At 39.8% G+C, this 26514-nt stretch overlaps 2 protein-coding genes across 2 annotated transcripts; both read left to right on the forward strand.

Moving 5' to 3' along the window:
- Positions 1-1538: 1538 nt before the first annotated feature.
- Positions 1539-12653, forward strand: CLUL1 (clusterin like 1). Its single transcript, XM_074146778.1, has 7 exons — positions 1539-1641; positions 2904-3052; positions 5567-5734; positions 7771-8215; positions 9494-9631; positions 11152-11366; positions 12486-12653. The coding sequence occupies exons 1-7, from the start codon at positions 1539-1541 to the stop codon at positions 12651-12653; spliced, it is 1386 nt and encodes a 461-aa protein (XP_074002879.1).
- Positions 12654-15758: 3105 nt separating this feature from the next.
- Positions 15759-25547, forward strand: TYMS (thymidylate synthetase). The gene is made up of 7 exons (XM_074146552.1): positions 15759-16139; positions 17023-17096; positions 18313-18487; positions 20188-20289; positions 21458-21633; positions 23141-23212; positions 24243-25547. The coding sequence occupies exons 1-7, from the start codon at positions 15965-15967 to the stop codon at positions 24378-24380; spliced, it is 912 nt and encodes a 303-aa protein (XP_074002653.1). The 5' UTR covers positions 15759-15964; the 3' UTR covers positions 24381-25547.
- The last annotated feature ends 967 nt before the right edge of the window (positions 25548-26514 follow it).

The raw sequence follows: 26514 nt of genomic DNA on the forward strand, positions 1-26514 counted from the left end.
AAAATAATTAAGAGGGCAAATCCCCAAAACGTTAGCAAGTATAATGATGTACAAAATGCCAAAATTTGCTTATCTCATTTCAGACTCTATTCATATGCCAGTCTGCATCTGGAGTCCTGATTTTTTTTTATTGCTGTATCTTCAGAAGGTATACGAAGAAGACCATTACGTAATCCAGTGTTTTTTATAGCAAACTAAAACTACGTAGAAGGGATTAAATGTTGGAAGCTATTTTTAGCCAAACTAATTGTAACAATTTCACTAAGAACATAAGCTGCAGATGACTCCAAAGGTAAAAAGCAAGACCATGGAAGAGCTAATAAGACAAGAGGCTGCTGACTACAGAAAAATAGCAGATCCAAATGCCATTAAATGATGCATTTCTGCCCAACGCTCCCCCTAGTGGCTTTGCCCACAGAGATGAGCATGAAGTCCCATACACGCAAAATCCTCCAGCCTAGTGACAAAACGTCCTGTTAATAGGATTAACTACCTTCTCATCAGATAAGTAGAACATGGCAAAATCCCTGTCACTCCCAGCAATTAGATCAGAACACAGCCTGACCCCTTCCTGACGCGGGGAGCAATATTGCAGAGGAGGTGTTTCAGTATTAATGGTAAATATGCTGGGTTTTTTTTACTTTTCTTTGGTAATGGGTTTGCATTTCTTTGCAAAGTTAATTAGTCTTTCGCTATAAGTGTAAAGGTACAATATGCAAATAACTATAGAAGTAAATCCAGACTATAAATAAATCCAGGCTCTTAATTTACACAGGCACTTAAAACTGATAACTGCATCTCCAAGAAGGCTACACTGGCGAAGAAGGCGGCACTTAAATATTGTGTTCACTTAATCAGATGAGAACTATAAAGTATAGCTGCATGGTTTCTGAAAAATAAACCTTTCTTCTCTAACTGCTCTTGGGAGGCAAATAAAGCAAATTGCGTTTCTTTCCCTCATTTTGTAGGAATTTCTTTCGATTGCTGATGTGTTTGCTTACAAAACTTATCTAATTGCCAATTTCTTGGTACACCTATTATTACATCTGCTATATTAAGTACTATTCTGAAGGACAATGAAAGGATGCATGTTTGGGGAAGAGAACAATATTCTAGAAATTTCCCTTTTTAAATTTGGTAATAATGTTTAGCATGGATGCATTTATAATATGAACTAAAAACACAGTGTGAGATGAGTAATTAGTGTGTTTCGCAAGGTAGAACAGGGACAGGCTGAGCTGCATAAGCTTTCGGTTTTATATATATATGTGTCCTGATTCTGTTACACCACTGTGCAAACTCAGTGGAATTCATCTAGTTAGTCTGAATAGATAATTTCAAATGAGGTCAAGCTTCCTACTCATGTATTTTCACTAACAGTAGCATTTAGGTGCATGTTACATGTCTCAGAAACCATAGTCAAAGTCAAAATTAATGGGAACTTGTATAATACTTAGTAAACATTACACCTAGGCATTTAAGCATCATGAAGATGCTTGCATTTAACTGCACCAACCTGCTTCTTTAACAGAAAGAACATGAAGTCCTCGTGGTTATTTATAATATTCATGCTATGGCTGAATGGTCATCAGTGTGCACCGACAGGGCAGGAGGAAATGAATCTCCGGGAAAACCTGAAGCGTAAGTATGCTTTTCTTACCAGGGGTGTGCTGGAAGCCCCTGGGGACAAGTCTCCAGTCTCCTGGTGCATTTTGACTTCCATAGTCACTGGCGTCTGCTTTCATGTGTGGAGCTTAGAAACTCATATGGCTGACTACATACATCTGCACACGCACACTGGGGAGATAAGAACAACTGGGATGAGAAAGTAAAGGGATTAACAGTTAAGCATTCCCACACAACAAGGTATTTACAGCATTTTTAGAGGTTATTTGGTCCCTCACAGATCAGTAGAATATAAACTGAATCCAAAATTCAATTAAAAAGATTTTGAATTATTTTGTTTTTTAAATAATCTTTGGAAAAGATGGTTATTACCAATAATTGAAATAAAATTACTTAATTTAGGAAAAAGCAGCTATTCTGCATATACTCACACTTAAGCATGGTTTTATTTTGTGGATAGGAATCCCAAGAGGATCAGCCATGAAATATTCCTTTGCTTCAGTCTACATTAATAATATTTCTGTAACAAACAAAAAGTTAGGGAAGGAAAAGAAAGATATCAAGGAAGAAATTACTAACATGCTTTTGGCAGTCTCAGGGTGATGCGTTCTTTACTTGTTTTGTATAGCTCCAGTGATATTCAGGGTATTTCTGCAAAGGGAACAAATACAGATAAAGGACAAGCAATTGTGCAGAGCTTTGAGGTGCAATGTGTGGGCCAACCTGGGCTTTCACCAAAACTCTATGGTCATTACTTCACAGGAAGTCTAGAGATTGTATTGTTATGAAAGCAGGTTGAAGGCACCTGTAATTTACATTTTCAAAATGTAAAGGGAAGCTGTCACAGGCTACTTTCAGATCAAAGATAAATTTATAGGTTATGTTATTAGAAAACTAATGGGCTATCCTTGAAGATATCCAAAACCCAGGATGGGGTCCTGAGCAACCTGCTCTATTTGACCCTACTTTGAGCAGCGGAGTTGGGATCAATGATCTCCAGAGATGCCTTCCAGCCTCAACTGTTCTGGGATTCAGTGATCAGCAGTGGGACAGCTGAGTATATAACTTGAGTTCCACACAGCTGATCACTGGCTAAGGCTCTGGGCCAGATTCTTATCTGATGGAAACTGTCTTGGCTCTGTGTTATTAAGCATTCATTATCTCAATGTTTGGCTCTGCAACTATAGGGAAACATAGAACTGTTTCATTCTCCCTTGTCATCAGTGCATAACAATTTGTGATAGTGTTAAGTTACTGTATAATTTGGCTTTTTTTAGTACTATCTGAAGTTGGAGAGAAATATGTAGATGAAGAGGTAAAGAAAGCTTTGATTGGTATTAAGCAGATGAAAATTATGATGGAAAAAAATGAAGATAAGCACATAGATCTGATGAAAACCTTGAAGAAGAGCAGTGAAGAAAAAAAGGTAACAAGTGCATCCGGGTTTTTTTTGTTTGCATTTTTGTTAAGTTGTAGCTATTTTTAATCAAAGATGAGACAGGTTGTACATGGATTTTGCCTACCTCCTGGAAGTAGTACAACATGTCATTATGCTTAGGCCGTTAAGCAACCCAGATGGGACCCCTTGGTGTCTCCCCTTGTCTGGGAAGAAAGTAAGCCACATTGAATGTACACCCTGAGCAGCATACATCTCTTTACATGGCCACAGGATTGTTAGGAAATCTGCTTCTGACCCTTTCTCTCATAGTGGAAGAAAACTCTCATGTCATCTCTATAAAGGTTCTCACTGCCTGCCTCCTGGAAGCAGGTGTTAGGCCAATAGACATCCTTTATTAGCCTATCAGGAACCTGGATGTTCTCATTTCAGAAGTAGTTAAAAAATTTGCTTCTATTTGCCAGTTTCTTAAGGAAGAGCTTGCCCGCTGGCAGGACCCTGGCACACTGAGGCTTCAGCCCTGAGAGATGCTTTCAGACTGCACCGGAATAAAGCAATGAACAAGAACCCTGCCTGCCTCACTGGTGCCTCTTCCAGGCTCTTTTGAAAGCTAGAGGTGAAGAGTTTCTGTCTTTCCTCAGAAATACAGCTTTCTAACTGAGTGGCATGCTGTTAATTTTTCCCTGTGGCTGAATGTCTAAGCTATTTCTAAAATGAGGCTGAAAGACTGAGCACTAGACAAAACACAGCTGAGTTACTACTAGTTAGCAAGTTACCTTCTCTCAGTTCATCCTGGTTGCAAGGTAAAACACGTTATCTGACACAACCTTCCTCGAGATTTGAGCTCTCTCATTTTATTCTGCAGCTGGGAGGTAACCAGCAGCAGCCTAGGCATAATCAAGCTGATGGTGACCACCATGTGGAGATAAAGTTGTTCTGCAGTAAAAGGAGACATTAAATGTTGTATTTGACTTTACTTTGGAGAGAGAACCTGAGTTTTGTACATCCAGAAGCTAGAGCTGCTGCAACAGCAACGTGTTGAATACAGTATCACGCTTGCTGCTTATTTCTAGAAATCCCCTGCTTCACTGAATTCACACCAAGGCAACTGCAAGCACCTGCATAACGGTGTTTCGTGCGGAAGGTCCAGCAGCTCTGCCCTGCATGTCTTTATACATGTCAGACCACAAGACGCTTCCCAGCTTGATTTGCAAACTTCAAACCTTCAGAAAAATATCAAAGCCACAACTGATTATGTGCTGCAGAGAAAGTACAGGGGATCAGGGGAATTTCCAATGTCTTAGTGCAATGCCTAGGCTCAGGGCCATGGGCTCAGACAATCCTGAGAAACAGACATTACTGTATATTTTAAAAAATGCAAAGATCCTAACTACTGCTTTCAATGAAGTTGAAGAAAAATCCCCTCTTGGCCCAACATCTGGTAGTTAGTTTAAACTATTTGTACTAGCAAGCCAAAAAGTACCGATAGCTTTCTAACATCTTTAGGAATACTATGATCTATGCTGTTGTTAGCTCTTACTGGATTTCATTTACACAGAACTTACATCCATAGTGAGAGTTCATAAAACACTGAATAAATGTATGAGAAAGATCAGAAAATAATTAAACATAGGCAATGAAGACCACAGTTACTGTCTCCACTAAGCACATTCTGACAGAGGTTTTCTTTTCTTCCTTATTGAAATGATGCCAGAATGGAATAAGACTGACCAATTAAAAGGTTTCTGTCATACTTTGGAACAACTTGGAACATCATTTGGAAAGCTAAACTATTAAAATACCTTGTACTCGCAGAAAGAAATTAATGATGTGCAGTCTACTTCAACAGGAAGAACTCGTCTCTCTTCCCATTGCCAAGTCTGTTCTAAAACGCTGCTTCTGATCTGCTCAGTTTTGTGCTCCACCTGATGAAGAATGATCCAGTAAATAGAAGCAGCATTGTAAAATGCATCTTGTTTCTCTTCGGTATGGAAGGAGTGCCTCACAATTTCCCAAGAGGGGGAAGAAACCCCCTCATTACAGTCTTTTGATTAGTACAATCCCAAACAGAGGAAATGCTATGCTTTTAGATGTTTCTGCACTAGAGAAAGAATTTATGTATGGCAAGGACCTAGCCTCATGAAATATGAGTCCCATAAAGAATAGAGCACAGAAACAAAAAAGGACTGTTTGTGGACTAGATGAATGCTGCAGATATGATATGGAGAAAAAATTACATGAGTTGAGCACATCACCTTGTGAGCGGTTGAATGCTTCTTTCACAGAAAGATGTGGGTTTTTTCACAACCTCAAAGATCCAGGTAGACTGTAGAGATCTGTTTGGTTTCATAGGCGGTGCCCTCTGTTTTTCATTTTTTAGTTCCCTCCATATGTGACTGCAACTGAGAAGACAACCTACCCTAACTGTTAGGGATTAGTAAAAAATGGAAACATAAATAGCCAAAATGAGTGATCAACACTGGGATAAGTATTTAGGATATTCATCTGAAAATTGCCCTCAACTGAATCTTTTTTCTTACTTAGCAAGCCTTGCGACTTATGGATGAAGTAAAGGACAGATTAGAAGAAGAAGAAAGACAATGTCAAGTATCCTTGAAAAATTTATGGGATGAATGTGAATCTTGTTTAGAAAGTACCTGCATGAGATATTATACAACTTGCAAACATGGTTTGTCAACATTTAGAAGAAAGGTAGGAAGAAATTTTGTATCTGGGAAATACTCTTGAATTCACCTAACAGTTTTAGAGAGAGCACATCTTATTTTCTCAGTACCTAGATCTGCCAGTTATATCAGGTTACTAAAACTAATTTGATTTGGAGGGTCTGGAAATGTGAATTTATATGGCAGAGATTACATACAATAATATTCAATGAACATTGAGCCAAAATTAGTTTGGTTGCACCCTGGTGTGACTCCATGGACAATGATTATTCCTCTGACTCCAATGGAGTCACTCCAGATACACAGCGTTGTCTCTTACAGTAGGATCTGCATTAAGATGCTCAATAACTGTTTGTGAAAAATACCACATAGATTCTTTATAGTCCATCTGAAAATCAGCAGAGTTAAAAGTGTAAATATCCTTAGCAAAATTCCAGCGGAAAAAAAATCACCTGCTTATTCAACATCATTCTTTCCTATGTTTATTTTATTTTAAATCTACACTTTAAGTAACAAAATCACTTTAAAACACGTAACTGTTTCTTAATAAAGGAAACTGTCAGCAAAGGAGATTCCCCTAATTGTACCAGAAAGACAATACGCTTTCCTGGCTGGCACGTTATTATTACAAGACTTAACAAAATTGTAGTCACATTTTCTGTTTGGACATATGCTTTAAGTGCAACGTAACAACTGAAACTTTGCAATTACTGCTACTGAAGTTTTAGCCGGATTACCTAACTTTCACATCCCCAGGCACTGAAAAATACCGTAACTTAAAAATTAAATGTGGTGTGTTTCAGAAGTGACAAGCTTTAGAGCAAAGGTGTTTTAACATTTATGCATATTCTTAAAATTATTCAGGCAAATGTGGAAGATATTAAGACTACTGGTGATACTTGTGGCTTTTTATATACTTCTCCTGGATACCTCAAATGTATCTCTTGGACTTTCAAGAGTATGTGGATGTCAGGATAAAATTACTGCAGTAAAAGTTATATGCTGCACTGTCAGTGTCTTTGACCCTCTTGGTAACTTCCTCAGTGAGCTGTATGGTTTCTCTGAAGCATTCAAAGTAAGAACTGTGTTATGACCTAAATCGTTTTAAAAAAAGAGGACAACGACGATAGCTGTGGCTGATGACACACAGGCAGCAGGGGCAATACTGGCTTAGGCTGCTCCTACAGTGCCATTTCACAACCCACCTTCCTTCTGAGCTGCACTAGCAGTCAGATCAAGCAGCTGATCTGATTCCTTTTTAAAAAGGTATATATATGTGTATGTGCTCAGCAGGGTGTTTCTTAACCCATACCAGTTTTCTAATGCTAAGGCCAGGCTGGATGGAGCTTTGAGCAACCTGGTCTAGTGGAACGTGTCCCTACCCATGGTGGGGGGTTGGAACTAGATGATCTTTAAGGTCCTTTCCAAACTAAACCATTCTACAGTTCTATGAAGTGCAGTTCCGCAAAACATGGCATCTGCTCAGGTGAAGGTAGTGCATTAGAGCACAGAGCAGGGAACCAGTGGCTGAGACCCAGGGACTGGGAACTCCGCAGAGCAGAGTGGATACCCAGACTCTTCCATCATCAAACCATGGACTCAGGGCCACTGCTTCATTGATTTTAATGGGTTTCAGTTTGCACAAGCATGTGAGGACTTGGCCAGTGGTGAGAGAGGGCGGGTGTTTGCAGATCATATTAAGAACAATTGCCTTCTGTTCTCTACACTGCACATAAGTACCACAGAAATGTTTCCAAGATAAAGTCCAAATTGTTTTTTGAAAGAAATCCAAACACTGATACTAACTTTGAGCCTCCACAGATTAAAGGCCAACTTGCAACATTTTACTCCAGATCTGATTTGGAGCTAATGATTTAGACTGAATGTACTTTCACTCTTTAGAGTCTATGTCTTAAATTACTTCGGAGAATATGTTGTGTTTGAAGCTATTAAGAGGGCATTGTTTCTATGGGTATTTGAAAGAGAAAAATTAGAGTTACTTCCCTGAGATATGAAAAACTGTTAACTTGTCAAGCAGCTGATCTATCTCCTTCTTATACACAGGTGGAAGATTTTTTGAGGAAAATACCTCCACTCATTTTTACTTTTCATGAGGATCAAGGAAAAGACATCCAGTTTAATGAAAAGCCCGAGAAAGAGGATACCCAGCTAGTAAAAATGGAAGGTCTATTTAGCCAACTATTAACAGACATGGGCTCAATATTTGATAGAAGTTTCATTTTTTTCAAGCGGATGCAAAAGGAATTTGACCAGTCTTTTCAGACATATTTCATGTCTGATCTGAACTTGAATGAGTCCCTCAGCATGCCAGCTTTACCTGAGGACACCACCAGAAACGACGGCTCACAGAAAGGCTGGGGTATACCTGGCTTCCTACAGACAGTTTTTGATTTCAGTAGGACAGTGTTTGAAGGTGTCAGTGAGGTGATTACTGAAGTATTTGATGAATACAGAAGTAACAGAAGAGATGTGCCAGAACAAGCCAAAGGCAAGTATTAAAAAATGAAAATCAACTGCATTGTCAATGACATCAAATTCCTCGAGATTGCTAAACTATGGGTAGGGATTCAGTTTGAGGTATGTTGGTGTGAGATATGGTATGGAAGCTCTGGAGGCTTTCGCGGTTAAGCAGGCATGGGTCATGGATAAATTTATCGGTTAAATTAAAAGGTACAGATCACCTAGAAATCTCAAAGAAATGTCACAGAGGGACTTTCAGGCCCTACACAGTCTGATTTTCATGTCAATTCTCAGAGCATTTGCAGGAATTCCTCAGGAGCGCTTGAATTCATGACGGACGCAGGTTTCCATAAGGCTGACTGACAGGTCCGACCTCAGCATTTGTCAGGATACGATGTGTATCATATCATATTGACACGTCACCAATTCTAAAACATTAGAGTAATTCTATGACATGTCAAGGCATATCCCTGCCCTTGTCAAAAGACACTAAGCTCAGCCAGACAGCTACCAGCCCTGCTCTAGGCTTCCACAGCAATGCAGCATGCCAATCAAACCCAGGCCAGCCATCAGGTTTTCTAGGGACCAGAAAAATCCTGGGCATAATGTTGGTTTCAGGTGATAACTCTCAATACAGGACACAACCCTTGGTCACCTTTTGGAATACAAATAAGCCTTATCCTGCGTATCTTATAGAAAAACAAGCATCATTCAAATACATGCTGGTGCCTATTTATAAGATCATAGTAAGGACATGCCGTAACTCTGAGGGGTAGGTGACATAAAAACTGTATGTTCATCAGAAAATATACAGTTAAGTGATTCTACAACAGTGTTTTTTAATTTTTCCTGTACCTTGACCCATGTTACCTCGACCCATGTTACCTCAGAAATAAGCTTTGGTACTGTGCTCTCATCTAGCTGCACGTGATTACGAAACATGTTGACTTCTAAGGGTCAAAAAGATCTTAACAGAACTCATATGTTTTAGAAATAACGTAATAATATTAGCAATTGCTTGGCTATTAGTGGGGAATACACTAGTATGCCTTTATAAGGGAATATACTTTCATGGTATGAATTCCTTGAAAGAAAACATGATTTGTGTCTTCTCCTGACTTCTAATTTTTAATGTTTTATTCCTTTTTTTTTTTTTTTTTGGAGGGGGAGGAGGGAGGGGTTTATGACAGGTATTTTGGATTAAGGGCAAGAAATTACATTCTAGCACACACAGTAGGTAACAAATGTACCTTTATCAAGACCCTAAGCTTAATGGCAGACTGAAATTACTGTGACTTCATTCTAGATCCCGACAGAAGTGGCATGTTTTCAAAAATTGGGTCAGGGCACAGGAGGCCTCTCTGCAGGGAGCTTCGGGAGAACTCTTCTGGATGCCCACAGTTTCACGAGAGATGTCAGAAATGTCAAGACAATCTTCTGCATGGTAAATAGCTATTTTCTGATTTTTTCTGTAATGCATTGATAACTGGTTTGCAGATTTTGAGGCTGTCGTTTTCTACTGTGCTGTTTCCATATTTCGGGAATTAACATTCAGTCACTGAGTCTCCTCTTAGTAACTACTGGTACAAACACTATTCCTCATTTCAGATGACTTCAATTACCCTTCCCCACTGTCTCCACAGAGTGTCACTATAACTCAGTTGTTAACACTGCTGGAGGTCCAAAGAGACGTTCTACACTCCATAACAAAATACATATATATTTTGTTAGAGTTGCCATCCTGCAGAGAAGCAAGAGGCCAGGCTGTAATCGATCCTGCCTGGGTGCAGAAGTGCTGAGCAGAAAGTGAGGAGAAGCTCAAACTCCTGACACTCGCTTCTCCTGCAGGCAACCAGACGTAACATCGGGTCGCGTTCAGCTCCTCACAAGGAAAGCAAGAGCTGAACAGCCTGCAATTACTCTTTGCCGAACCATGTCAGCACACAGGGCTGACATGACGGACGAAAAGGGGACTGCTTCTCAGTATGGAAGGAGATGGCAAAGCTCCAGCACATATTCCCCATGGGCACCTGGAAAAAATTCAGACTGCATCACCTAGAACTGCTCTCAGGACTCCCGCTGCATATAACATATCCGTGTTTCCAGAATTATTTAGGTCTTAAAAGCCACAGAATATGCTTAAACCTGAATGTCTTCAGAACATCTCCAGTGAGGCATTAATGATCCAATGACACATTTTGAAAAGAATATGGGACCACTTCCCTCTCACTAAAAATATCTTTTTGTCTACAGCTGTGTATTACAGATATCAATTTGCATCTGTGGTTACTGTACTAACAGCCTGAAAGTGTCCCTTTTGACAGTCCTATTTGACAGAGAATAAATTGAATTTTTACATAGTAATTTTTGTATAGGTTTAATATAAAGTTCTTGTTTAAAACCTGCATTTTAGTAAAGAAAAAGCCAGCAATCTTCAGTTCTGAATTCATGGCAGACGATACCAGTCAGACACTAATGTCTAGCTATCGTTAGATAAATATTAGGCCTTAACACCCAACAAAAATACTAACATACATTATGGGCTTTCCTCTAATAACCTATACACTAGGAAGGACTGATAATGGAATATGAGTGATTAAAGCAAAAGGTAATGTATAAGGAGGTTATGAAGTTGCTGTATGTAAAATCTACCAGCTCCTCTTATTTAGCATAACAGAAAATCAATTGCCATGAAATATGATATAAACCTTAAAGTACTTGGTAAGTCATTGTAATACAGCAAATGGGATAATTAATCCATGTAGCCCTGATGAGCCCAAACTAAATCTATCAAAATAGGTCAGCAAGAATTATTCTTTTTTTTTAAGCATTATTTAAACACCAACCCAAAACCATGCCCCTTTGTTAGATTTCTTCACAGTTTTCTATACTTCAGATAGAAAACATGAAGTACAAGACGTACCGCTTTCCTAGAAGCTTCATGCTGGCTGTCTTTTCTGTCAGATTGCCCCAATGTTCCCGAACTGCACATCAAGTTTGACGAAGCCTTTAAGCTGGTTAATCTCTCGGGGGAGCAGTATGAGCAGATTCTCCAGGTGGTTCAGCGTCATACAGAAGACACTTCCTACCTGTTGAACAAAATGAAAGAAAGATTTGGGTGGGTGTCTGAGTTATCCAATACGACCATCGGTCCGGAAAATATTTTCAATATAGTTAAGGTAAGGGTTATCTTCCAAAGGGAACTATTGCACGGTGCTGTCTTTGACCTACGCTTTGCTCATACTTAGGCTCTTGGGTATTGTGGATGTTTGTACGTGTGTAATGTTTGGATTTTACAACATAGAGTTCCTACACAAATTCATCTTGAATTTATGTATGCTTGATAATCCCTGGAAACTCCAGAGATTAGAAACTCTTTTCCTCTAAATCCTTTTAGTCTGATGGATGGCCAGCAGGCTAACCTGAACCGCTGTCGGATAAGAGTAAATTGACACTAGCAGCTTTGACTGACCCCAGATTACCTTTCCAGATAAATTTCACTGTACCAGTCAGATCCTTATTGGAGCACTGAATATCTAGCTATATGTCCATGTCTGTACCTATATATCCCAAAACCCAAAGATGGCAAACATTATGCAGGTTATTGCAGTAGAAGCTGCATATCTTTAAGAGCATCTATCAATATTCCAATAAATACATCATGATTAATTTTATCTTGCACACAAGAATATATCCAAGGTAAATTCAATCCATTTTCCTGGGTGAGGAACAAATCTTATTCTCCTTTCCAACTCAGAAATCCAATGTACTACTATTACATGAAATGATTGTGCAATCCACCAAAAATCACAAAATCAGGAACAAGGAGACAGGCAATATTTAAGCACACTTTCCCAAATGCGTCTGAGCTATCTGCTCTAGAAAAATAAAGCTACAGAACTAAGTCTGTCTTAGAAAAACACATAGGAATGTATAACTTCAATCACACAACCTTTGTCTTGAAATTTTGAAATCAGTGGGCCGACTCACACAAGTTTTCATTAGGAGATCGGAAACTCACTATAGATGTAGTTCATGGTATAAATATTAACATGCAGTTCTTTAATATGGTCTTGCAGTATCATGTATGCTCTTCCCACCACCTACAATAAGCTTTGGCATAAATTCAGACACCCACTGTCTCTTCAGAAGAAAGTAATTTAAAGAAAGTAGAAAAGCCTTAAATATTTCTCTCTTTAATTTTCCTCCATTAAAGACAGTAGGCACAGTAGGTATAAACAAAACTCAAAGTATCCAGTAGCTTGTACTGTCTAAAATACTAATTTGTTCTCTTCTAGGTGGTACCTGGAGGTCCCTCTGGTAAAAATGAAACAGTGGTAGACGTGAATATTCTGACTTCACCCACTTTTACCATTAAAGTTCCTCCCAACTTAGACCCAAAGAGTGCTGATTTCATTGAATACATAGCTGGGAAAGCACTGCAACTATATAAGCAGAATTTTTAAATGGTAAGTTCATTCTTTCTCCTATCATAGAGAACGCGAGTCTTTATAAAAGGTGTTTACATCGCAATAAACTTTAGTTGGAATGAGATTCAGTCATGGTATAATCAAGACCACCTCCTCAGAAACGACACATTGATTGAGAGACAAACACAAGCGTTATGGAAAACAAATACTCAATGTTCTAGCCTGCAAAACACAGACATGATGATATTAAAAGCCTTGACTTATTTAACTGTGAAACCCTCAATCTTTAAGTAACATCTGGGATGAGGTAATGTGATGATAAATGTTCCTTCAGAAAAGAACTGCCTCACAACCACAGTGTAGAGCCTTGGCATCAGAAACCACATCTTTGTGTTCATTAATCACGAATGAACTCGAATTACCACTATTCATTATGGTTTTTATTTTAGGTGGTGTTTAAGAGCATGCTCCTTATTATTTTTTATGAAAAAAGGAGTGCAAAGTTAGAATCAGCACCATGATTTGAAAGAGCTGTCTTAACATAACATTTTCCCATTAGCAGTGCTCCGCTTAGATTAGGTGTTAACAGTGTCCACAGTTTGACTCATGGGAATGTGCACAAAAAGATCCTTCTCACGGACTTGTAACCATTTTTGCAGAAAGGGCTCACAGAGGCCTCTCTCCATGCTTAAGAGATTTCCAGATGGGGAAGGAAGAACCAGGCAGAGAGTTAGGGGAAAAGAGCACTTCATATTCCCCATGGGGAATCTCCAGGAAAGATGCGGTGGTTTCAGGTGGTGTCATGCTGCTGTGAAATTATGTGTATATTATATTTAAGACAGAAACTTTTAAAAAAGTATTAAAAACTTATACAATAAAATGTTCATTACACTTTCTCTACAATTTTCCTTCAAAATTCTCTGTAACTTATATGCAGTTATTGATGATATATACTATTTCAGATCATGTAAGACCAATCTTCAAGGCCTAATGTGACAATATTAATGTCCCTAGTCTGATTATGAATTTTAGCTTGAATCTTAGTCTGATTCTTCTGTGCAACATATCTTGTGTAGCCATTTTATGCCCAAGAAAAGTAAGTGGCATTAATTTCCAAAACACAATACCATTTTCTGTCAGTTTGCACAAGGTTCAGGGTACGTGAAAGAGTGACGAAAGCAAGGAGTTAAAACTTGGAAAGATCTACAAGAAGGGAAAAAGGAGGAAAAAATGTCTGCTTTTTATGTTATGTATATTTCTACAGCAGGGCAATGATACACTCCCCATACACTTACTTTTCTAACATCTTCTTCTCAGTCCAAAACCAAAATGTTTAATCAACTTTTTTTTTTTTCTCCTAGGAAAGAAGACATGTGAAATCTTTCTTCCTGAAATCTAGTAATCCAATGTTCTCTAGGTGAAACACCCCTAAGATCAACGTATAGCTAATTGTTAAATTACTATGGTTAAAATAGTGACATATAAATAAATTTTGCTTAGTAAATACTGTGACATATGAGTTAGCAACTGAAGACTGTAGAAACCTTTTAATTCAAAGCCAAACTCCAAATCCATGTTAATATTCATTTATTTTAAAAAAATGTTATTTATATTGTAAATTGTGTAATCTTTGATAACCAGCTATGGCCCTGGTTATGCAAAGATTTAAGGAAATAATCAGCTGTAAGCATACAAATAATTCCTATTTGCATAGTTAAATTAAAGCACATTCTTAGGCCTTTTCAAGATTGGTCCCCACAGATGTTGCACATTCAGCTAAGTCTGAATCAACCAGATTTCCATATGCATGTAGCATATTATTTTCCAATGAAATGTTCCATTTCTTCTTCTAGTTGCTTTTGATGTTTATCATGTACATTAAATGACTTTTCTGAATATGCAATAATGAGTAACTCTTCTGCCTTTGGCATTTCTTACTTGTAGTTTGCCTCTGGAGTCATAATTAACAGGGAACCCTTTATCAGAAAAAAGATGCTTGTTTTTTCCTAAATTATACACATTAGCTTGCAAGGGTATTTGCAAATTACAATAAACATTAAGAACTGATATATGTCTCAGTTAAAAGCACAGCTCTAGGTGACTTGCTTTCATTTGCTGTGCCTGACATTCCTAAGCATTTTTTGCAGACTCTTACATTCACCATTTCCATGGCTAAATAAATTGTATTCATTTCAAAGTGAACAAAACCAGCTAGATTAGGTATGAGTATAGAAAAATAACCATGCCCTAATTATACCATGACTTTTCCTTTACTTCTAAGAAGAAAAAGGCCATTTCATTGTTTTAATTAGTGGGAAAGATATTTTTCCTGCCTGCTGTAAGAAGTAGTGTTTTCTAGTGCACGGCCTTCTGTTCTGCTCAACCTCCATGATATGTGCCTGTTTTAGAGGCTCCTAATCGTGAGCGATTAGCAGTCATAACTCCTGTAATCACACTGGTTGTCAGAAGTCCAGCTTTATCTAAGAGATAAGTGATTCTTACAGAATGCTTCACTTCCAAGATCATCATACCATAGAATTATAGAATGGTTTGGATTGGAAGTGACCTTAAAGACCATCGAGTTCCAACCCTCCTGCCATGGGCAGGGACAACTCCCACTAGAGCAGGTTGCTCAAAGCCCCATCCAGCCTGGCCTTTGAACACTTCCAGGGATGGGGCATCCACAGCTTCTCTGGGCAACCTGTTCCAGTGCCTCACCACCCTCACAGTAAAGACCTTCTCCTAACCTCCTCACCACCTCCTAGTATCAGTTTGACTAAGAGAGAGCATATACCTAGAAAAATTTCAGAGGAGACCACGCTGGGAGAGCAGAAGGAGGAAAAAACAGCCTGGTTTGGCGCACAGACTCGGGCTGGGTGGTGGGGACAGCCCTGTCGGGGGGACAAGCCCCGCGCGGGGCCGATATGGCGGCTGTGGTGGATTCCCAGGCTGGGGCGAGGGAGCCGACGAGGGCGGCACGGGAACGGACACCAGCTCAGGGCGGCCGTGGGACTCCTCGCGCCCCGCCTGAACCGCCCCAGGCCGCCTCCAGCCCCGCGACTGAAGCAGAAGGCAGCGGCGCTGGGGGGCCCCCAGGCGAGGGGAGGGCTTCGGCCGGGCGGAAAAGGCAGAGGAAGGGAGGGAGGAAGAAGGGAGGGAGGAAGAAAGGAAGGAGGCGGGGGGGGGGGGGAGAGGAGGGCCGCTCCGCCCGCCCCTCGGCGCCGCTTGGCGGGAAAGACCGGGTTTTGGCGGGCTCGGAGGAAAGGCGGCCGGCGGGAGGGGAACAGCGGGGCAGCCGCCGCTCACCCCGGCCCTCCGGGAGCCGCCTCGGGCGCCTCTCGGCCACCATGCCTGCCGATGGGGAGCTGCCGAGCGCCCCGGAGGCCGGTGGGCTGGAGCCCGGCGAGCCGCAATACCTGCGGCAGGTCCGGCACATCCTGCAGCATGGCCACCGAAAAGAGGATCGCACCGGCACCGGCACCATCTCCGTCTTCGGCATGCAGGCGCGGTACAGCCTGAGAGGTCGGCCCCGCCGCGGCCCCTGCCCCGGCCCCCTACCCCTGCCCGCCGCGGCTCCAGTGGTCCCAGCCCTGCTCCGGATGGGGGGGGGGCGACGGGGACGCCATCTTCTTCCCCGGCGTGGTCCCCTTCCGGCCCGCTGAGAGGGAGGCCTTCCCCCGCTCAGTGTCGGAGCGTGGACCCGCTGCCGGGGGCTGTGAAGGTGTTTAGGTCTGTACGGCTCCTTCGCCCTCCTCCTGCCCGCCAGCCTGCGGCAGCTGGGACCCCTCCTCTCCCCCGGCCCGGCCCCATCGCTGTCCTCTGGTGAATGAACGGATAGAATCTTGAGATTGCCTGTCCTGGTCCTTCCTACCGTTCCAGCGTAGTAGGAAAGATGGTTTGTGAAATAGATTTGTCAAGAATTTTATCTTAATCCTTCGTTTTCCATTGTGAATGCCCACACATACATCTGTGCCCTATACCATGGTGCCTTCATGGTGGACGGTGTCTTTAAAGCCCCCACGGATAATTCATCTCCCCCTCTGTCCAGGAAAATAAAAGTCATGTTCTTGTCTTCCTTGATCCGAATATGAGAATTACACATCCTTTACCAACTTTTTCATATCCAAACCTCTGACTGTCAGGTGGTGGCGTTACTTAATCAATGGAGGTCACCCTGACAGATTGCTGGTCACCTCTGACACTGAAACTCTTAGAATCATAGAATGGTTTGGGTTGGAAGGGAGCTTAAAGATCAAGTTCCAACCCCCCTGCCATGGGCAGGGACACCTCCTGCTAGAGCAGGTTGCTCAAAGCCCCATCCAGCCTGGCCTTGAACACTTCCAGGGATGGGGCATCCATAACTTCTATCTTTTTGGGGTATCCACAACTTCTGATCTTTTTCCAGATCAGTTTCCACTGCTGACAACGAAGAGGGTATTCTGGAAAGGAGTGCTGGAGGAGCTGCTGTGGTTCATCAAGGTTTGTTGTTTGGATGTCTCTGTGCCTGAGAGTGATACCAGCAGAACAAATGAGTGTGGAATGGATTAAGGAATTTGGGGTAACTGCAGATGCTTCTTCTGTTCATTTGGCAGAACAGAAGAAGTGCAGCCACCAAATATTATGACTGCATGTGGAAGACCATTATCTTCACGACATTCTGTGCATTTTAGTGGAGATTATTGCATTGTTATCAATCAGATGGTTTCTTCTTCTTTTTAAGGGAAGTAGTCTGAAATAGAGAGGGCTTTTGATGATTTGCCCATACCCCACAGTTATAAGGCCTAGTATAGTCTCTTTTGTTAGTGTTTGAATAAGAAATCATAATATGAAGTAGATTATAGGCAATTTAGTGGTCTGCTTTTTAATATTGAGATAGTTTTTATTGATTTGAACAGAAACAAGCAGTGCGGAATCACAGGTTAGATAAGACTGATGTAAACACTAGGCTTTTTAAAGTAGCAAAAGCCTGATATCTAATGGAGATAATAGCCATAGTTAGAGTATTAAAATTGAACTAGATAATACATTAGGATGTAAGTGTTCCCTTGTATGTTGTGACATTGTGCAGGCATGGGAAAATCTACCTAACCATTTGCTAGATAGCACAACTCAAATACACATTCATTTTTTTAAAGTGTCTTTATTAAAATATAAAAGACTAGACACTCCCCAAAACAGAACACTTTCTATGTTGGATTTTTGAGTGTGCTGATTTGGACATGTTGCAGAACTAAGTGAGATTTCTTTGGGTCATTTTGTCCTATTTGTCATTTTTGTCATTTTAACAAAAGGATTTTTAAGACCCTAAGTTCATTATAGGTGGCTTGGCAAAGACAATGCCTAGGCTGTAAATGTTTTCTTTGCCTACTTTTATCCATCTGTAAAGTAAAATCTTGTTCTCTGCAAATGTGCGTATGAAATGATATACCACAGTTGACCTTGAGACTGTACTCCCTGTGCTTTCACAAAGTTAGAAGAATCCTGACTTAAATAACAGCAGCGTGGCACTTTAAACTTCATCCTAGTATGTTGCTCGTAAGTTTTATTGTGTCCATGTGCAAGAACCTCATCCAGTACGTTAATTGGACTGTTCATCCTTTATAAGTGTAGAAATACCGTAGACTAGCAAAGCTGTTTCACATTGTGTCCTCTGTGTTGGGATTAGGCTGTAGACTCCTTACTGTCTGTTTTGTAGGGTTCTACAAATGCTAAAGAGCTGTCTGCAAAGGGTGTAAAGATTTGGGATGCTAATGGATCACGTGAGTTCCTGGATAAGCAGGGTTTCAGCGCCAGAGAGGAGGGGGATTTGGGACCAGTTTATGGTTTCCAGTGGAGGCACTTTGGAGCAGAATACAAAGATATGCACACAGGTAATCACATACAAACACAATCTTGATTGCTTAGTGAGGTGATTGTGACACCTCACTTCCAGCATACCAATGCAGGGTCCTAATTTCCATGATGGAACTGGTTCATTAAATGTACTCGGAAGTGTCTTGATGGCTCTTCTCTAAGTCACTGAAAGAGACAAAACGTTTAGAGGACTGCCATTAAAAAAAGTCAAATGATTGTCCCTATGTGGTTGGTGTGATTTTTAATTCAGAATAACAACATGGTTAATTATGGTTTTTGCTCTTGTTTTTTTTATTGTCAATACAGTCTCAAATTGAAGTTCACATTAGTTACAGATATTAGACTTGGTATTGGCATGTTGACTGCCAATTGGCATACTGACTCCAGAATACAGTTTTATGCTAACACAAATGATGCAACGTGGACTGACATGTCTAAGAACTTACTAAAACGTTTCAGCATTCCTCAGTTTAAAAGGTCTGAGGCATAACATAGCTTGGAAAAAATGAACAAGATGAATTCCCATAGGTTTCATTACTAATAGATTTCCTTAAAATGCATTACTAATGGATAGGTAATTAGCTTCAGGAACTCAAATAGTCATTTGAAAAGGCTTCTGGCACAGTATTGCTGGCAGAAGAATTCCCTGAGATGCTAATTATGTATTACTACCTTGTTTGCCATCTTGGGTCTCCCTGTAACCATAATTTGGTATTGCTTTGCAATAAGAGTTTTAGAAAAAATTAGTTACCAGCCATGCTGATTCACTGGCATGATTCAGAACAATGAGTATCAACTAATGACTCTTTTATTCTGGAATCCATTCTAATGTTCAGTTAATTCCAGTGAATTTCTTACATAACTGGTATTGAGCCTAAAAATCAGCCTGCAAGCGTCGTTGGGTGAAGTGTAATATCCTGTGCTATAAACGATTAAAGTTCCCTTCTGGCACCAAATCCTATGGAAATTTAGTTTTCATACATGGCCTTGTGAGTGCTAGATGGATGCATTTATTCATCTGTCAAAAGCTTTCTCCTTTTGAGCACGCAAAGAATGCCAGCACCCCGTGGTACTGGTGTGTGTGGGGGTGTGGTATTTTTAAAAATTTTTATTTATTTATTTTTTTAGAAGGAGCACTCTAGCATGCAAGTGTAACATCTAGAAAAGCATCTTAATCCGGAAGCACAATGAGCAAATTAGTTTAAATACCATGAATGACTAAATGGTAATATCTTGCCTGTTCCAGTACAGCTTTTGTTCTGTTTAGGTAACAAGTCATCATGAATGACAAAGTAACACGCTTTGTCCAACTAATTTTTTTGTATTGCAACTTTTGTCTCCTGGGATGTAGTGTTTATACAGACTTCTTATTTGGTCTTAAAAAACGTCTAGTTGTTGAGGCTTGGAATAAAGCTTTCTAAATGGTCCTATTGCAGTGGGTGCTGAAGGTACTCAAAGTACATTAAAAGAGGAGGGGGGGCATACAAAAATACCATTGTGAGAATTTCATAAGCCTTAGAGCACTCTAAGGAAGACCAAGAATAGCCTGCATTTGGAGGGTGCTAACTGATAAAGTTAATCACTTTCAAAGTTACAATAAAATCATCAGAGGTTGTCATTTGGGTATCGCTTTTCAGTGGGATGTGGGCTGGGCTGTAGAAAACTTATCACGACTTGAATCTGTGTGGCTTAGATCTTATTTGTTATCTTTCTTCAGATTACTCCAACCAAGGAGTTGATCAGTTGCAAAAAGTGATTGAAATGATCAAAACCAATCCAGATGACAGAAGAATCATTATGTGTGCTTGGAATCCCAAAGGTATTGGACAGCAGACTTTAAGTGAATGCAGTTGCACGTTTTCTTGTTGTATGCTAAACTATGTTCTAATCCTGTGTCAACAGTCAGTTCCATTGGATAACCTTGCTTATTCTACATATAATTACCAGGAATGCAGTAAAAATGGCCAGGGGTTATAAGCTTGTTTCTCTTCCCACTTCATTCTCATGTTCAGACCTCAAAATTTTTGAACCTTTACTTCAATTTTTTTCTCTCCAGGTTAAAGTGAGGGATATACCTGGCTACCAGTGACTTTGAACAAAGACAGCAACTCTTATTTTAAAAAGGTTAAAAAAACAAAACCAAAAAAGAGTGTACCAAAGCGATATGTCTGTTTTTTAGCCATATAATAAATTGTAAAGTTCACAAAAAGCTTAAAACTAGAGAACAAAAATATTATTTGTGTTGTAATCATTGCCTTGAACATAAGTTGTCTAGATATCCATTCGCTCTGTAGGGCTACTTCTAAGTCAGAGCTAGTGCCAAAGAATGTGTAGCTTCAGCATCAGTAGATCTGTGCACACAAAAAATCACCCAGCAGTTTCCACTCGTGTCTCTGAAAGGGGATGCCATATGCTGTTGCTGTAACTTTAAAGGTTAAACATTCTCAGATATCAGGAGATGCCTGGTTAAAGTTTTCCTTAATTGCACTATCTGCACTTTTAAGTGTAGATAAGCACTCAAAAGATCTTTTGTTTTCTCATTTTATTTTTTTATTGATGATTGCTTTTATATCTCAACAAGCAGTAGAGGCATGTTGCAATGGGAAGAGAGTAAGATGAAGCAGTTGGAAGTCGCTTTGGGGTACATGCTTGATTTTGCTCTTAATGTCTTCCTTTAGGGAGATCAACTGTCTCGCTGAGGTGAGTAAAACTAAACTGCTGTGCAGCATTATGGCATAAATCTGGTCTGTGGAATATTTGTTTATGACTTTTCTGGTCATACAGCCCAGGAGACAGCTTGTCATGACCCAGACTTAATTGCTTAGGCAGCAGGTGCTTTTCAAAAGAGAGAAAGCAACAGAATGATAGTTGCAGTTGGATACTGTATCTCATTAAATGCTGTTCAGATTTTGCATCTTCTATATTTATAACACAGTAATGCTGTTACATTTTTTCCCCCCCACTCCCTCCTGTACTGCAATTCCTAGATATTTCTCTGATGGCTTTGCCTCCATGCCATGCCCTTTGCCAGTTCTATGTTCTAAATGGTGAACTGTCTTGCCAACTCTATCAGAGATCCGGAGATATGGGACTAGGAGTGCCTTTCAATATTGCCAGCTATTCACTGCTCACGTACATGATTGCCCACGTCACAGGGCTGAAGGTATGCTATTTAATCATTTTACTTAATCTTGTCTGAGAAGTGGGGAGTTGGACTAGATGATCTCTAGAGGTCCCTTCCAACTCTGACAATTCCATGAAGTGAGGGTCTAAAAGATAAGACTCTTCATGTCGTGTCCAAGAAAAACTGCAATGAACATGCTGTTCAAAATCTTGCTGAAATATATGTAAGAAAGGGCCCCATGAATTTAATGTGAATTGTTTCTGGTCTGTATGGGCAGTTAGGATCAGCAGTGTAAGAACTCTTAAATTCAGGTCAGTCAGACAGAAGATCCTCCAGGTCTTTTTAACTGAACATGTCAAAACTGACCTGTTGCGCTAGTCTACTTGTTAGAAATCTGAACTTAGCACTTGTCCTTACGGGATAAGAACATACAAGTGATTAAATTTTGTAGCATGTGTTTTTTATTGGAAGTGAACAGTAGCTCAGTGGTTGCTGTCAAGGTTCCAGTTTGGATATTCTGCCCACCTAATTTCCAGCTATGATTTCAACTGGGTGGTTTTTTCATTTCCTACTGTAGATGACTCTGTAGAGTGGCAGTATGTGCTCAAATAGGTACTGCTCTGACTCCAGAGCTGTATTTTGCAATTTGGCAGAGTAATTTAAACATACCACAGTCTTGTACAAGTGGAATCCCCCCTTTCTTTACAGCATGTAAAAAATTGTACTAGCAAGGCCATTTGGGCCTGAGTTCATGCTACCAGCAACATGAAGGGGAGCTTAGAATAGGGAAAAAGGGAAGAATTGGACTTCACAGCAATTGCAGGCGTACGTAAGAAATTAGGCCAAAGTACTAGAAAAAGTTAAATTTGATGTTATGTCCGTAAAGCAGCTGTTGTCCTTCAGCAGCTTCCTCTCACAGCTTTGGTGGTTTTTAGCGTAATATATTATGCTAAAATGTCCGAGGCCCAATCAGTGAGAAGCCAGAAAAATACCTGATAAAACTTACCTAAGTTACATTAGATTGCTCAGGGGCTGCTAAATCACAGAACTTGCAAGATGGCAAAACCCATCTGGATGCTTGATAAGTGCTTTGGGGTTTAGCCTGTGACTGACACCTCCACTGCCGCAAACTGCATCGTTTAGTAGTGGCTATGGCAACTAGTCTGGAACCAACTTTGGCAAATCCTATTTATTAGAAGTGCAGTGGAAAAGCTGTATGTCACTTCCCATCTGTTTCCATCTTGGTGAGCAGATGAGTAGTGCTCCATTCATTTACCGAAGCTATTATCCTAGCAGGATTTCAAAGATAACTTTTTTTTTGTAAGCTAGTGAAAATTTCATTATACTTTTCATTAATTATGCATTAGTCTGGGAAGACAGTGTCCTTCAAGGCGTGCAAGGATGTCTTGATGATCCAATCTAGTACAGAAGCTGCAATTCTACACTAGATGTAAGATGCTAAGAGTCAGGACTGTAAGCATTGTAATGTTGTGCTTTCTTGAAACCTGACTATTTGAAAACCACATGTATTGTCCTTTCTCTTCAGCCTGGAGAGTTCATACACACGTTAGGAGATGCTCACGTATATCTGAATCATGTGGAACCTCTGAAAGTTCAAGTAAGTACTTACTCTATATTCTTGTTTCCTTTTGTCTTCTGCAATGCTTATCCAATACAAAGTTAGCTTGGTATTATAAATATCCTTTTGCAAATACTAGTTTGTGTGGCTTTTTTTTCCTCATTTCTACCCTAATAATTGTAGTACCTTAACTTGTGTTCAACTTGGGTCGCAAACAGAAATACAATACAAACATGATTAAAATGTACATCAGTGAACTATTCCAGAACCAAGTTGGAAATCCAGAATCTGTACCACTACTTTTGATTTCTTCATCCCAAAACATGAGCAACCCGGTCTTCTGAGTGGTGTCCCTGCTTCCTGGCAGGAGAGTTGGAACTGGATGATCTTTAAGGTCCTTTCCAACCTAAACCATTCTATGATTCTAAAAATTAGAAAACCGTTTCACCTAATACAGATAAAAACAAAATAAAATGTCTTTGTAGTATATCAGAAAAGGATAACTTATCAATTCATAGAGATAATCAGTATTGCTATTTGGCTGGAAAAAGCTATGTTTTCTTCAGGAAGTAATTTGTTGCAGTAGGAGCAAATAATAATAATTTTATTTCATTAGACTTAGCTTGGACTTAATGTCCTGACCATTCGTATGGTTCAAAACCAGTCAGAGAACTAGTTATTGGTTTGGACACAAATGTTCTGTGAGAAACTGCAGCATATTTGATGCTCATCGGGGTCAGAATTTCCAACTTAGTTTCCTGTGGAAGGAGTGTAATTTGTAACCACCAGAATTGCTCTGCAAACTGGAAATGCTTGCAGTGCATTTGGATGATCAGTGAATTCACTTTAAAATTATGCTGCTGCTCCCTATCAAAATACTAAAGTAGATTCCACCTAACTGGATTACAATTTTCTTTTTTTCTTTTTTTTTTTTGAGAATAAGTCTTCTTGGGGAGGAGGGAAAATCTACATAGTGTAATCTGAACTGAGATTTATGAGATCTAATTTTTAATGCAAAATCTCTGCCTTCAAGTATTAGCTTTATACAATAAGCTTGCTTTTATTTCAGCTTCAGAGGGAGCCAAGACCTTTCCCCAAACTCAGAATTCTTCGTAAGGTTGAAGACATCTGTGACTTTAAGGCAGAGGACTTTCAGATTGAAGATTATAATCCCCATCCACCTATTAAAATGGAGATGGCTGTTTAATGCTATTAACCAGCTTCTATTAATGTGGAAATGTACCTAAGCTACTTAGCTGTCCTTAAAGTTACGGGGTTTTTGTATACTTCAAAAGATACATACTTTGTTATTGAAAAAGAAGCTGATATTAGTAGACCGGTACTGCCTTCAAGTACTAATCTGAGGTCGTACAGAACAGATGATTATTTACTCCTGCTGTACTATGCAGATGCTAACCCAGTTTTAAGTTGTTACTGAGATAGTTTTCGACACCCTGTTTCAGTTACCAGTGGCCACTTCTGTTACCGTTCAGTTATTATGTGTGAGTAGCACTTGCGTACATGCTTTATTTAGTAGTGAAAATAAGAACTTCTATGCACGCCAGAGGGTTCCTTCAAGGTTGTAGAAGGCTTTAAATATGTTCTAAAGAGTATTTGTTTAATAAAGCTTTTTTAAAAAAAATCCTTTGGAAGGGACGGTGCGTATTTAATTTTAGTATGTTTGCTTATACTTAGTAGTAAATAAGAGTTGGAAAGCAAAGGTAAATTCTGTTTCACTTTAGGATCTTGGAGGGTGAGATCTAGCAAGGAAAAACAAACTCAAGCTTCCCATGGTCTTCATATATGAACCAGGCAAGATGACAAAAGATGTTGATGGAGCCTTGTCTGAAATGCAGTCTCTGCATAACATCTCTATATCAGCATTTGTTTTGTTCCACAGCCCTACGTGAATGATGATGCAAATCAAAAAGAGCTGTGGTTAAGCAGAGGTTACCAGGTAGTACTAGTAACAATCTGTTTGTCATCATTTAAGACCAGATCCCACAGAGATACAGACTAATTTTGCAGCCTGGAGTAGTAAAAGGTAGAGACAGTAATATTTATAGGATTGGAGCTTATTAATTAAATCTTAGCAGAATTGAGCTTTCATCTCTCCTTATCCTTGCAAATTCTGCAGTAACTTCAGTCCTTTTAAAAGTCCTTTTTAAGAATTCAGCTATGTATAGATCTACAGTTAATATTCAGCCACAGCATATTCAATACATATTTGAACACATGGAGAAATGCATAGTAATTTTTATTTGAAATGTCTTGATTAACTTTTAAATTCAGTAAACAATGGTAAATATCATTGTGAAATGGTACAATTTGAGATAAATCTAAGACTTTAATAAACCGTGCTTTGATTCCATTCATTCACAGGCCTGCATAAGAGGACTTGCATCTTTTTTTAAACCAACTGATCATAACTTTCAGAAGCACATTTTGCATCAAAGCAAGGCCTGCTGAGAGAAGGGGGCGTTCTTGGACTTACTTCCGGACGAATAAACTGTCCCAGCAGCTCCCTGTCCCTCGCACTCCCCAGCTGATGACTTAAGGAACTGTACAGGTGGCATTAGAAGTCAGTTCCTTACCAGCTCTGCATATACATGGCATTTCTGAGTCCTTGCCATTTGCCCTGACTGCTATGCTCATTCTGCCTCACAATTTGGCCTTGAAGAGTGTCCTTTCTTCTGTTACTCCTCCGAATGCATCCTTTCATCATTCCCCCACTTTCCAAGGTCAATTCGATCAACTTGGAGATGGCAAAGAAATTTCTTACCACATTGCTCAAATACCAGCTCCCTCTATATTCTACCTTCTTAGACAAGCTTTTCTAACCCACTTTATTTCTGACATGTTGTGATACATTGCAAAATTGGCCGTACTGCAATACCAGAAAGAATATTAGTTATCTGGTCATGATAGATGAGGGGTCAGAAAAGAAGGAACTGTATTTGAATTTTGAGACAAACACCTACCTGAAGAGCCATCAAAATCAATAGCTGTTAATAAGTCTGACTTGGCGAGTTTGCCACTACAGTTACTGGCATCTGTGAAGTGTTTGGGACGTGCCTCTGCCAATGGCAGGGGCGTTAGAACTCGATGATCTTTAAGGTCCCTTCCAACTATGATTCTATGAATATGGAATACAGCTCAGGTTTCAAGTACCTTTTTCAAAACCACCAGCTGTTGACTTTCACCTGCTTGAAGTTTAGTTCACATTTCTAACTTCCTTTTGTAGCCCACAGGTAAGTGGGCTTGTGGGATAACAAGACAAATGCATCCTGTGACCACCATGTAGCAACATTTTTTAAGAAAAAAAACAATCATCACTGTAG

The sequence above is a fragment of the Numenius arquata genome, chromosome 4 (genome assembly GCF_964106895.1).
Source record: "Numenius arquata chromosome 4, bNumArq3.hap1.1, whole genome shotgun sequence".
Classification (NCBI taxonomy): Eukaryota; Metazoa; Chordata; class Aves; order Charadriiformes; family Scolopacidae; genus Numenius; species Numenius arquata.

Bases quoted from the DNA above. Each gene is read 5' to 3' on its own strand.
- TYMS (XM_074146552.1), top strand. From the start codon at position 15,965: ATGCCTGCCGATGGGGAGCTGCCGAGCGCCCCGGAGGCCGGTGGGCTG. The intron at 17,097-18,312 runs GTTTGTTGTTTG...TCTGTTTTGTAG, and splicing joins AGCTGCTGTGGTTCATCAAG to GGTTCTACAAATGCTAAAGA. The intron at 23,213-24,242 runs GTAAGTACTTAC...CTTTTATTTCAG, and splicing joins TGGAACCTCTGAAAGTTCAA to CTTCAGAGGGAGCCAAGACC.
- CLUL1 (XM_074146778.1), top strand. From the start codon at position 1,539: ATGAAGTCCTCGTGGTTATTTATAATATTCATGCTATGGCTGAATGGT. The intron at 8,216-9,493 runs GCAAGTATTAAA...ACTTCATTCTAG, and splicing joins TGTGCCAGAACAAGCCAAAG to ATCCCGACAGAAGTGGCATG. The intron at 11,367-12,485 runs GTAAGGGTTATC...GTTCTCTTCTAG, and splicing joins ATATTTTCAATATAGTTAAG to GTGGTACCTGGAGGTCCCTC.